Raw genomic sequence first — 14,132 nt, forward strand, 5'->3', positions numbered from 1 at the left:
TGTGTGTGTGTGTGTGTGTGTGTGTGTGTGTGTGTGTGTGTGTGTGTTTTACTTTTAAAGATCTAAGCAGTTCATAGTAAAGAAACAGCTGTATCCCTTGATCCATGTGACAAGTACAAGTCCTTCCAGTTTTTGGGAGGGGAGTTTCTGTTAATATCCCCATGGAATCTTTATCTTGTGAAATATTGCTGTGCTCCATCCCACCTAATCTGTCTTTTCTCTTGTCCCTTTTTTGAAATATTGTAGCAGACACTTTTAATTTTCTTAAGAGGAAAAATTAGTGAGCTGTTTCTTTGAATTATCTCTCACTGGAACCAAGATAATAACCACTTTGAAGTTCTGCCTAGGAATTCTATCTAAATTTCACATATATCATCATTCTTTCCTTCCACAATTATCCTTTCAACCTGTATGAAATACTATTTTACTGTTAAAGATCTAAATATTTCAAAGTTAAGAAACGAATAATTCTATCCCTTGATCCATTTGGCGGGTATGAGTCATACAAGGGTATCTCAAATTAACTATCTGACTGAGAAGTTATTTCCGTAAAAGTGGGACTTTCGTCCAATCTAATGATCATTTATTTTGAGTCAGAGTGCCTATAACTGTTTCTGTGAACAATGTGTTATTTGTTTCACTAGGGCATTTATTAGGTAGATTTGATTTCTAAAATGTATTTTAGAAAATAATTGTTTGAGTGAAAAGTTAACCATAGGAAGTACTTAAATGCTGGCACCTCTAGGCTGTTATTTATCAGAATACTTAACTACAAATTTAATAAAGAACATATAATTCAGAAGCATGTATGGATCCACATATCTTACACTATGGAAACACTATTGTATGTGTTGAGCATTTTAGGAGGAAATTCCAGTATGTCACATTATTTCATGTGCATGTCCCCTAAAGCATACTGGACTCTCCAAATAATTAAAATGTCAGGTCATCTAGCTTATCTTCGAAAAGGCTTCATAATTTACCTAAACTTTGGATTCCATTCTTTTACCCCTTCGTTTACAGAAATTATATGTCCTCACACAGTTATGCATGTATAACACAGTACATGTCAACTCTCATCACAAAAAGAGTAGATGTTCTTCTGGCTAGTTTGTCACCTTGACACAAGCTAGAGTCATTTTTGAAGAGGTAGCCTCACTTGATAAAATGTTCCCACCCAGTTGGCCCTTGAGCAAGCCTGCTGTGCATTTTTTGTAGTTTTTTTTAATGTTTTTATTTATTACAATTTATTCACTTTTACCTGGAAATTTCATGATTTCCTTGTTTTTAATTCCTGAGTACTATTCCATTATGTAAATGTACCACAATTTCTGTATCCATTCCGCAACTGAGGGTTGTTTCCAGATTCTGGCTATTACAAATAAAGCTGCTAAAAACATGGTTGAGCAAATGTCCTTGTTGTATACTTGAGCCTCTTTTGGATATATGCTTAGGAGTGGTATAGCTGGATCTTGAGGAAGCACTATTCCTAATTGTTTGAGAAAGCACCAAATTGATTTCCAAAGTGGTTGTACAAGTTTACATTCCCAACAGCAATGAAGGAGGGTTCCCCTTTCTCCACATCCTCTCCAGTATGTGTTGTCACTTGTGTTTTGGATCTTAGCCATTCTGATGGGTGTAAGGTGAAATCTCAGTGTCATTTTGATTTGCATTGCCCTGACGACTAAGGATACTGAACATTTATTTAAGTGTTTCTCTGCCATTTAATGGTCCTCTGTTTAGAATTCTCAGTTTAGCTCTGTACCCTATTTTTTTAATTGGTTTACTTGATTTGTTGATGTTTAACTTCTTGGGTTCTTTATATATTCTGAATAGTAGCTCTCTGTCAGATTTGGGGTTGGTGAAGATTCTTCTCCAATCTGTAGGCTGTTGTTTTGTTCTGATGACAGTGTCCTTTGCATTACGGAAATTTTCAGTTTCATGAGGTCCCATTTATTGATTGTTGATCTTAAAGCCTGTGCTATTGGTGTTCTGTTCAGGAAGTTGTTTCCTGTGCCAATGAGTTCAAGTCACTTCCCCACTTTTTCTTCTTTGTAGGCAAATGGTGGGAACTAGAAAAGATCATTGTGAGTGAGGTATCCCAGAAGCAGAAATACACACATTGTATATACTCACTTATAAGTGGATATTAGACATATAGTATAGGATAATCGCACTAAAATCTGTACACCTAAGGAAGCTAAGCAAGAAGGAGGACCCTGGGTAAGATGATCAATTCTCACTCAGAAAGGCAAATGGGATGGACATTTGAAGAACAAGAAAACAGGGAACAGGACAGGAGTCTACCACAGAGGGCCGTTGAAAGACTCTACCCAGCAAGGTATCAAAGCAGATGCTGAGTCTCATAGCCAAACTTTGAGCAGAGTGCAGATAATCTTATGAAAGAAGGGGGAGATAGAAAAACCTGGAGGGGGCAGGAGTTCCACAAGGAGAGCAACAGAACCAAAAAATCTGGGCCCAGGGGGCTTTTCTTAGACTTATACTCCAACCAAGGACCATGCATGGAGATAACACAGAACCCCTGCACAGATGTAGCCCATGGCAGCTCAGTGTTCAAGTGGGTTTCCCTAGTAAGGGGAACAGGGACTGTCTCTGACATGAACTCAGTGGCCTGTTCTTTGATCACCTCTTCATGAAGGGAGGAGCAGCCTTACCAGACCACAGAGGACGACAATGCAGCCAGTCCTGATGAGACCTAATAGGCTAGGGTCAGATGGAAGGGGAGGAGGACCTCCCCTATCAGTGGACTTGGGGAGGGACATGGGAGGAGATGAAGGGAAGGTTTGATTGAGAGGGGATGAGAAAGGGGGCTACAGCTTGGATACAAACTGAATAAAGTGTAACTAATAAAAATAAATTACCTAAAAATTATTCACTTTGTATTCCACTGTATCCCCTTCCCTTGTCCCCTCCCAATTCTGCTCTTCCTCCCTCTTCTCCCCCTATGCCCCTCCCCAAGTCCACTGACAAGGGAGGTTCTCCTCCCCTTCCATCTGACCCTAGCCTATCAGGTCTCATCAGGACTGGCTGCATTGTCTTCCTCTGTGGCCTGCTGTCCATTTTTTTAAATTTTTGGTTGATGTAGGAGGGTCCAGCTCACTATGGATGGTGACATTCTTGGGCAGGTGTTCCTGGGGTACATAAGAATAACATGCCATGGTGACCAAGCCAGTAGCAGCAGCCTTCCTCTATGGCTTCTGCATCAGTTCATGCCTCCAGTTTCCTATCCTGGAGGATAATGAACTACAAACTTTAAGCTGAAATAAACCTGTTCTTCCTCAAGTTGTTTATGGTCATAGCGTTTTATAACAGCAATAAAACCTTAAGACAGATGTAAATTAAAGAAGAGCAGTTTTGTGGTAAAATATACATTTATCATTGGTGATATTTGGTGTATTCATAGTGCAGTGTAACCATTGTTAATATCTAATTCCTAATTATTTTCATATACCTAAGAGGAAATCTCATACGCATTAAGCAGACAGCACTCTTCTCCACTCCCCAGCCCCTATACAACTCCAGTCCACTTTTTGTCCCTCCATTGGCTTGTGCTGAACATGGCATATAAATAGATTCCTACAAAATGCACCTTTTAATGTTTGGCTTCTTTCCTTTAGTATAATGTTTTCAGGATTTATCAAACAATGTACTTTGCTAGAGAAATGACTCAGCAGGATGGAGTACCAGTGGCTCTAGCAGAGGGCATGGATTTTATTCCTAACACCTACATGGTAGCTAACAATTTCCTGTAAATCCAGTCACAGGAGTTTCAATGCCTTCTTCTGACCTCTGCACACTAAGTATACATGTGGTGCAGACAAACATGCAGACAAAACATGCCTACAAATCTTTAAAAAAATAATAAGCTTTGTTCTTTTCTCCAGTGGAATATTCTGTGTGTAAGTGTTACACTTTGTCCATGTATCAGTTGATGCATATTTTGGCTGTTTATACCTTTGGATGATGAAAAACGATGCACAAATTTTTGAGTATGTTTTCTTTTTTTTTCTTTTCTCTATTTTTCTTTTTTTTAATCACTGCTATTGTTTTTAGGCAAGGTCTCATGTAGCCCAGGCTTTTCTCAAACTCAATACATAGCCACAATTGGCCTTGGGTTCCTGTTTTTGGACATATTACCAAAAGTGGAACTTCTGCTGGGCCCTATGGTAACTGTGATGAGACATTTGTAAATGAAGTATGCTAAACTAGTAGGTAGTCCTTCCTGCGAGGTGGAGGTTATATTATTATTTTTCTTTTGTTAATTTAACTTTTCTGGATGTCAATACTTCCCTAGGAAATGTGGTATTGGTATTTTTATTAAGAGACTACAAATTGGCATCATCAACCTGCACTTATATGAAACATATATATATATGAAGGTGGTCAAAGGTCCCTACCAATTGTAGTGCTGAGTCAGTTTAGTCACACTACTGATGGCTACCCTTTATCCACTGACTAAACTCCTCTGTCTCTCCACAAGTGAAATGGAGGTAATAACTTGTTTCTTAAGATTGATAAAAGAAAATCACATAGTTGATATGTAGTTGGTACTCAATTCCTCATATATCCTAGTGCTTTTAAAAATAACTGCTGGTCAAAATGACAGTATTTTCTTATGTTATCTCAGGTGAAAATTAAACTACCCAATACAAATCCTTCTGAAATTGAAATTGACATCCAAGAAATGTATCTTGATCTTCGCACTCCTAAAAAGTGAGTAAAGCATGAGATTGAAATAGACTACTATGACATTAATGAGTCATTAGAATACTTCCTATTAAAGTATAGTTATTTTTTCATCAACCTTAAAATCCCTAAGAAGGTGAAATTTCCATTGATCATGCAGACATTTTGATCTACACAATTGAATATGAGGGCTAGACTATAACTGTGGTGAAGTGCTTGCCTAACGTGCATAGGAGTCTGTAGTCAGTCCAAAAATGTTTGGAAATACCTAGGTTTCATATTTTGCAGGTGCATAATAGGTGTGGGTTGACCCCATTGGAACATAGTCCTTGACATTCCAATATAGTTCTGCCTATCAGAAAAAAAAAAAAAAAAAAACACAGCTAGAAGTGAAATTCTGCTAAGCTGTAAGCCTTGCTTACATACTAATATGATGTTGGTTCAATGGTTATATAAAAGAAGCATTACCTTTAAACTTTCTTGATGTTAGTAGGCCTCAAAGATAAAATTAGAATATGTCCATTTTTAAAAATGCACAAAATCATTCTTCTTATTACATCAGTTCAAGTCATGTTCCACAGACAACACATACAGGAAAAGTCTTACAACATATTTCACCTGAAGCATAGATAAAAGGGAGGGGAAGCTCCAATTGGGATGTAAATTAAACGAATTAATTAATGAAAAAAAGAACAGCTATGCCTCTTAAAACTAAATCTTTAAAAAGGATATTGTTGGAACTGAGTGTGTGTTAGATAAAATATCTAAATATGTCACATATTTGTTCAGTTTCCATGTGGATGTGCAGTAGTAAGCAAATATCTGTGATTGCTGTGGCCCTTTCTCTGTAACTCATCACTATTTCCCACTGGGTTTAAGAGGCAGGTAGTTCCTGGAACATTCTCTTCCATTATTATCAGTATCTACAATCCTCTTTTGTTGAGCTTAGTTACGGCTTTGAGAAGATTAAAAAAAAAAGAATAGTCAACAAAAGACCACTTTTTATTTCTGCAGTAGATTCATTTAATGCAAAATGATCTTCAGATGAATATTTAGCTAAACCTTCTTCTGATTATTCCCCACCATTTAAAAACATAGTCTCATAAAAATATTTCATCCTACAAAAATTAGATTCATTCTTCTTACCACCACTCCGAGGATTAGTTAAGCTTTGCACTGTATTTTTATATGCATGTATTCTTTCTCCAACCTTAGTAAGGAAAGTTAGTTAAAAGAACAGTCAGTCAGTCTTCTGTGATATTTTCATGCCTGCTAAAACTGCACGCATATCTACACTCTGCACAGTTAATTTCCGTTTCTCCAGCAGTTCTCACTGTCACCATCAATCTTGAGGCAGCTGTTCTAGCTCTGCCATCATTCCAGATATCCATCAAAGCTCACTAAATGAAAGTCTCTCACCGAGGTACTTTTCCACATAGATCTTGGGCTGCACTAGGTCGTGTGTATACTCCATTTATACTTTGCAATATCTAAATAACATGTACAAATGAAAAATAACATACATACTTCTCAAGTTTGCTTTCTATTGTTGTGGTAAAAGACTGACCAAAGGCAACTTGGGAAGGAGAGGGTTTATTTCATCTTTACAATTCTCAGGCCATATTCAATCATTGATGAAAGCCAGGCCAGGAACCTGGAGAGACAAGAACTGAAGTAGAGGACATGGAGGAGAGCTTCTTACTGGCTTGCTCTTCATGGCTTGCTCAGCTTGCTTTCTTATACAAACCAGACCCACCTATCCAGGGGTGAAAACAACTGCAGTGGGTGGGGCCCTCCTATTGACCATTAATTTAAAAAATGTCCTATAGACATGCCTACATGCCATTCTGATAGGCAATTCCTCAACTGAGGTTCTTTCATCCTAGTGACTCAACTTTGTGTCAAGTTGACCAAATTAGCCAGCACATGTACATTTTAGGTATTAAATAATCAGTAAAGGGAGTAACAACTCTTAAGCAAACTTAACTAAAATAGAAGAGAAATATAGGATTATTTGAGCATCTTTTAAAGCTATGCTGTTACCTCAAACTATATAATCATAAATATGCCTTGGCGTGAGTGTATACACATCCCAAACTACTTCGCTTACTTTCTATCCACAACATTCTGTGATGTTGTGTTTATGCGCTAAAAAATGTTTTCATGGAAGACATTATGTTCATGTATCTAAAGGTAGAACAAGTGAATTTATTTTAATTAAATTGAGTAGTGATTTCCGTCAAACAGTAGTAAGATGCATTGTATTTTCTTAAAGCCCTAATAGTTTAGCACTATTCAACCAAAGGAGAGGTTTGATGTTTTTTTGTTTGTTTGTTTGTTTGGTTGGTTGTTTTTTTTTTTTTTCTGTTGGTTAGATTGAATTAGCTAGAAAAGAAGAAAGATTAGGGAGCAACAATTTCCAGAATCTCCTAAATTTTGCCTACATATTGAAGTTTCATTAGTTTTGTAATTTAATTCTTAAAATATTGTAAATAAATGCTTTAAAGTGGTCATCAAAACCATTAAAAAGAGAATTATAAAATTTAGTTTCCAAGAAGTTACCTCCCTACTTTACAAAATCAGATTCGTAAGGGTGAGGCGAGAGTTCAGGCGGTAAAGAGTCTGGCACATAAGCATGAAGCCCTGCAATCCGATGCTACATAAAAGCCAGGGACAGAGCTTGCTGACTAGTTTTAGGCATAGTAGAGGCCTGTCCAAAAAAAAAAAAAAAAAAAAAGCCCCACCAAAATCAGTCAGTCAAGCAAACAAAAAACCAAAACCATGAAAAGCAATTGTAAAAGATCAACCTCTGGTCACCATATGTACTCCTTTGCATACGTACACCACCCACACAGAAACACAAATACATACAAAATGCCAGATTTCGTTACTGAATTGTATCCAGGAGACTTTTACTGTCTGCCTTAAAAAAAAAAAAAAAAAAAAAAAAAAAAAAAAAAAAAACAGCAGCAACAACACCAACAAAAACACTCAAGCCTTGTCTACCGGGAAAGTGAGGTTTAATAAGTGTTCCACATATTTAAATTTCTTCAGGTGTCAGCAAGTGCTGACCCTATACATAACTCAGATTCATACCACTGTGACAGAATTACAGCTACCTTATCACAGTGATACATTTAAAAGCATACAACTGTCCAGCAGCTGAGCCATACACAGCATAATAAACCCAGCAACCTATCACAGCAGCTTTTCTTTTTTTGGGGGGTGGGGGTCAGTGTGTAGTAGAGAGAACCAGAGGCAAGCAGAAAGAAATATTTTCATTGATGTGGCATTGAAATCATCCCAGGCCAAATATTTAAAGCCTACATATGTAATAGATGCTCAGCCTAAGGTGGCATTCACAGAAGCATTAAAGAATCACTCCAATATCAGACAGCATATTCCATATTCTGCATTCCACCTACACATATATTAGACTGACACCAGATTAGCCCAACAAACTCAGGGGCATGGTTCCATTTCTCCACCTGGAGGCATAACCTGACACTGTTTTTACAATGCAAAGTGAGGTCAATTTAAAGAAAAAGAGAGGGCCAAGATGGCGACTAGCACACACAATTTCCGAGCTGTGGAAGAGATAAAGTTCTGAGTTGATGAGTGGAAGAACTGCTGAAGCCAGGGAAACAACGGAGAGACTTTCTAAACAACAGGGAACATCGCAGGAGGGGAAAACCTTGGTCTCGGGTCACCCAGGGACTTGTTTGGGGAAGGTGAGAAACGATCCTTTGATCTCTCGGCACTCCCCTCCCCCAGACCTCCCTCCTCCTTGGCACAGCGGACTCGCCTTTCTCAGCCCAGACATAACTGGCCTGGGGCCTGCAGCCACTGAGGCGGAGCCCCAAGCCCTTTATTGGCAAAGGCCAGCAGTACTGTGTCTTGGAGCCCCAGATTCGCGCGGCGGCTGCACCATCCTCCCAGGATGTGAGTCTGCTAGACGCCATACTAGCTCTGCAGGAGCGCCATCACTGATGGTACGGCCCGCCCAATCCCACAGTGACAGAGAATACACTATATACTCACCAAAACCAGACAGAAACGCCATACAAGCTAGACACACCAGGCGCTGGGCCTCCGAAGCTTGGAGAGCACAGTGAAGAGACCCCAAGACTTCCCAGAAAGCATCTGGACTAGCAACCCAGTCTCCAGTTACAGCGGGACTTTCTAACCTGGCGGCGGAGCAGCACTGAGCTGGCAGGGCACATCAGCCCTCCAATTTAAGACTAACCAGGGCCAAACCAGAGAACAGAAAGCCTGATTACCCCGATTCCTACTGACATGACCACCCTGAAATCTCCAGCTGCAGCAAGACCTCATAACCTGGCAGTGACAGCAGCACGGAACTGGCGGAGCACATCAAAGAAGCAGGGCCAAACCAGAGAGCAGAGAGCCCACATACCCAGATCTCTGCCAAGTGACCTGCCTGTAAGTGAGTGCACCCTTGAGAATCTGCAGCTCCCCTGATCCTGGGTCCTTCTAAAACAGAAGCCAGGCATCGAACCCCCTCCCACCCATATACCCACTTTGGGAAACAGAGGGGCACTTGGAACATTGAAGTTCCTGCTCTGTGGGTCTAATTGAGGAGTTAAGGCAGTTAATGCCAGAAATTGCTCTGCGATCATCACTAGCGACTGCGACATATACATTGCAGAGCCCCTCCCACACACTCAAGGGTTCAACATTAGCCATTTGCAGATGATATGATAGTATACATGAGCGACCCCAAAGATTCAACCAGAGAACTTCTTCAGCTGATAAACACCTTCAGCAAAGTGGCAGAATACAATATCAACTCAAAAAAAATCAGAAGCCCTCTTGTATACCAAAGACAAAAAGGCTGAGAAAGAAATTAGGGAAACAACACCCTTCACAATAGCCACTAATAACATAAAGTACCTTGGTGTGACTCTAACCAAGCAAGTGAAAGACCTGTTTGAGAAAAACTTCAAGTCTTTGAAGAAAGAAATTGAAGATCTCAGAAGATGGAAAGATCTCCCGTGCTCATGGATTGGTAGGATTAACATTGTGAAAATGGCCATCCTGCCAAAAGCAATCTACAGATTCAATGCAATTCCCATCAAAATACCAACTCAATTCTTTACAGACCTTGAAAAAAAGATTCTCAGCTTCATATGGAGAAACAAAAAACCCAGAATCTCCAAAACGATCCTGTACAACAACAGATCATCTGGAGGTATCTCCATTCCCGATCTCAAGCTGTACTACAGGGCAACAGTAATAAAAACTGCATGGTATTGGCATAGAAACAGAAAGGAGGATCAATGGAATCGCATAGAAGACCCAGAAATAAACCCACACACCTATGAATTCTCAATATTTGACAAAGAAGCCAAATCCATTCAATGGAAAAAAGACAGCATCTTCAACAAATGGTGCTGGACCAACTGGATGTCTACATGCAGAAAAATGAAAATAGATCCATATTTATTACCCTGCACAAAACTAAAGTCCAAGTGGATCAAGGACCTCAACATAAAACCAGATACTCTAAATCAGTTGGGAAAAAAAAGTGGGGAACAGCCTAGAACTCATTGGCACAGGAGACAACTTCCTGAACAGAACACCAACATCACAGGCTCTAAGAGCAACAATCAATAAATGGGACCTCATGAAACTGAAAAGCTTCTGTAAAGCAAAGGAAACCGTCATCAAAACAAAACGACTGCCTACAGATTGGGAAAGAATCTTCACCAACCCTTTATCTGACCGAGGGCTAATATCCAGTATATATAAAGAACTAAAGAAGCAGAAAAGCAACAAACCAAGTAATCCAATTAAAAAATGGGGAACAGAGCTAAACAGAGAATTCTCAAAAGAGGAACATCGAATGGCAGAGAAACACTTAAAGAAATGCTCAACCTCATTAGCCATTAGGGAAATGCAAATCAAAACGACCCTGAGATTTCACCTTACACCCATCAGAATGGCCAAGATGAAAAACTCAAGTGATAGCACATGCTGGAGAGGTTGTGGAGAAAAGGGAACCCTCCTCCATTGCTGGTGGGAATGTAAACTGGTTCAACCACTTTGGAAGTCAATCTGGCGCTTTCTCAGACAACTAGGAGTAGTGCTGCCTCAAGACCCAGCTATACCACTCCTAGGTATATACCCAAAATTTGCTCAAGTACACAACAAGGACATTTGTTCAACCATGTTCGTAGCAGCTTTATTTGTAATAGCCAGAACTTGGAAACAACCCAGATGTCCATCAACGGAGGAATGGATACAGAAATTGTGGTATTTTTACACAATGGAATACTACTCAGCAATCAAAAAGGAGGAAATCATGAAATTTGCAGGCAAGTGGTGGGATCTAGAAAAGATCATTCTGAGTGAAGTATCCCAGAAGGAGAAAGACAAACTTGGTACATACTCGCTTATATAGACCTACAAGATATGATAAACATAATGAAATCTACACACCTAAAGAAGATAATCAAGAAAGTGGACACAGGCGAAGGTGATTAATCCTCATTTAGAAAGACAAATGGGATGTGCATTGAACTTATGACAGGAGTCTACCACAAAAGGCATCTGAAAGACTCTACCTAGCAGTGTTTCAAAGCAGACACTAAGACTCATAACCAAACCCTCGGCAGAGTTCAGGGAATCATATGAAAGAAGGGAAGTTAGTATGATATGGAAAGGATAGGAGCTCTACGAGGACCAAATATATCCGGGCACAGGGTCTTTTCTGAGACTGACACTCAACCAAGGACCATCTATGGATATAACCTAGAACTTCTGCTCGGATGTGGCCCGTGGTAGCTCAGTAACCAAGTAGTTTTCCAAAGTAAGGGGAACACGGACTATTTCTAACAGGATCTCAAGGGCAGGCTGTTTGACCACCCCCCCAGGGGAGGAGCAGTCTGTTAGGCCACAGAGGAGGACTTTGCAGCCAGCCCTGAAGATACCTGATAAAACAGGGTTAAATGAAAGGGGAGGAGGTCCTCCCCTATCAGTGGACTTGGAAAGGGGCAGGGAGGAGGCCAGGGAGGGAGTGTGGGGTTGGGGAGGGGATGAGGGAGCGGGATACAGCTGGGACACAGAGTTAACAAAATGTAACTAAAAAGAAAAATAAAATTAAAAAAAATAGACTAAAAAAAGAAAAAGAAAAAATATATAAAAAAAGAAAAGAAAAAGAGAGAATCAATCAAAGCATCTGGTTAGATTTTTTTTTTTTTTTTAATGAGATGGGTTCTTACCTTCCTAGAAGTATAAACAGACAAACTGGTATATGAGCTGTGTTAAATAAGTATATTTTTATTCAGCATGTATTTTATCTAAATTATTTTGTGGGAAAGTCAAACATACTGGTGATAAGGCATACATATATACATACATACATACACACACACACACACACACTGCCTTACTGAAAATGTTACATCACTTTAGGAAGTTAATCCCAGGTTCTAATCTTGTTCTGGTTTATCTTATCTCATTTTCAGGAAGCTGTTAGTAAACTTTCCCCAGCCCGTGCACTATAACAGTGCTAAAGCAGCCTACATCTGGGAAGTTGAAACACTTGAAGTCAGGATGGCCCTGAAAAGGGAGTTTGACTATTGTCTTTCCTGAAACTTCATGAATAAGGAGAAGAGACAGAGAAATTCATGGCGGTGATAACACTTTTTGTAACTTTGAATAGTGCTTGTTTGTGTTCTCTATTTTTCTGACGTATTGTAGAAAGGTTCAGTATTTTAGTGGTGTTTCGATCATATGCAGTCAAGTCTACTACTGACAGGCAACATGGTTTGTCTCATACAATAAGGTGCTGGTTCACTTTTATAGTGAGAGGTGAATAAAATATTTACAGGTTAATCAGCTAGATCAATCACACAGAGGAACTATGATCATAAAATAAGTGATTCACTTAAGTCAGCAGTCTGAAGATATTAAGCTTATTAATTACCTACTATAGAAGCTGCTACATAGAGATCCATTATTATTATTATCACCAGAAAAAAATGTATTTGGTTGCCTTTTCATTGATTTTTATCAAATAATTTAAGTTGTTTGCAATCAAGGCTCTCAATATTGTTCTGGAACATACAAGTAACAAAGGGTTATAAATAATTTGCCTTGTCATATAAGCCACATGTCTTCTTAAAAAGTAATATAGATATATTTGTAGATTGAATTTTATCTCATTTTTAACTTTCTAATTGGACATTCTTATTTTTATAGGTTATTCCTTGCATTGTCTCTACAATTGAATAAATTTATTTAATGGCTGTTTAATAAAAGGTTACATATTATCATTGTTGTAATTTGTCTTCACACATCACTGTAGAACTGTGGATATTGAATGGGAATAAATTGTGAAAAGAAAAACAACTGGAATGTGTTTATCATTTCTATGTTAACCATCAAGAGAATACTCAGTAAGATATTTCCTGGAGTCAATTATGTATATGACTACCAGACATCTAATTTGTGACTAGATTTAACAGAAGAATTACGCTAAAGCTTTGGAAGAAGTTTTTATCAAAGCATTAAGCCAAGAGATTCTGACATTTAAGTTACCACCATGACTACATTCTGTGAGCCGAAGCATTGAGGGAGAGGAAGAGGGAAGAATGGAGGGACCCAAAAGAAGGTAGTGTCTCTGAATGTCAGTCACTGGTGTTGCAGCACCAAAAAGTTCCTTGCTTTACCGTTCTTAGCAGCTTCTAAGAATGTAATATCACAGAACAGGTGTGGCGCATGCCTTTAATCCCAGCACCCAGGAGGCAGAGGCAGACAGATCTCTGAGTTTAAAAGCAGTCTGGTATACAAAACAAGCACATAGACAGCCAGGACTACATAGAGAGTCCTTGTCTCAAAAATGACCTGAAATGTATTCTCTGGGGCAAATTTAGGTAGTAAACAGTATTTTTCTTTACTAGAGAGCAATGGTGACTCTGAAAAGCGTGTCTCTTTTTGTCTGTGTAACACTGGCTCTAATTATGAAGACATTATTACTCAAACTAACTAAATGCATTCAAGTTGTCCCTAGAAGAAAAGATAGAGCATATTTAGGCCAACATGACTTGGTCTTTGTTTATGTTGTGTTGTATCAATTATATAATGAAACAAAGCTCTATGATTATTCTCCTCTAGAAATCACCTTACCTTACTGTCATTGGCCTTAGAGTAAAAATGGCATTGGTTATACTGTTCTTTTGTTTTAAAGCAAATTTGTAATACTTTTTTCTTTTCTTTCTCCTTTTTTTACTATATGTGTACCAGTGCTTTGCCTGCATGTATGTCTGTGTGACTCATGCTCAGCATTCTTTCAGATATACTGGAACTGGAGTTACAGACAGTTGTGAGCTACCATGTGAATGTTGAGAACTAAATCTGGGTCACCTGGAAGAGCAGTCAGTGTCCTTAACCACTGAGAC

At 38.9% G+C, this 14,132-nt stretch overlaps 1 protein-coding gene across 1 annotated transcript in view; it reads left to right on the forward strand.

Annotated features, from left to right (window-relative positions):
• Nucleotides 1-12,324, forward strand: part of Dnaaf6 (dynein axonemal assembly factor 6) — a 49,976-nt gene extending 37,652 nt beyond the window's left edge. The window contains exons 5-6 of the mRNA XM_055618391.1: nucleotides 4,649-4,734; nucleotides 12,198-12,324. Of these exons, the coding sequence (XP_055474366.1) occupies nucleotides 4,649-4,734; nucleotides 12,198-12,324 (213 nt within the window). The remainder of the gene's footprint in view (nucleotides 1-4,648; nucleotides 4,735-12,197) is intronic.
• The last annotated feature ends 1,808 nt before the right edge of the window (nucleotides 12,325-14,132 follow it).

The sequence above is a fragment of the Psammomys obesus genome, unplaced genomic scaffold (genome assembly GCF_907164565.1).
Source record: "Psammomys obesus unplaced genomic scaffold, mPsaObe1.curated_primary_1811, whole genome shotgun sequence".
NCBI lineage: Eukaryota > Metazoa > Chordata > Mammalia > Rodentia > Muridae > Psammomys > Psammomys obesus.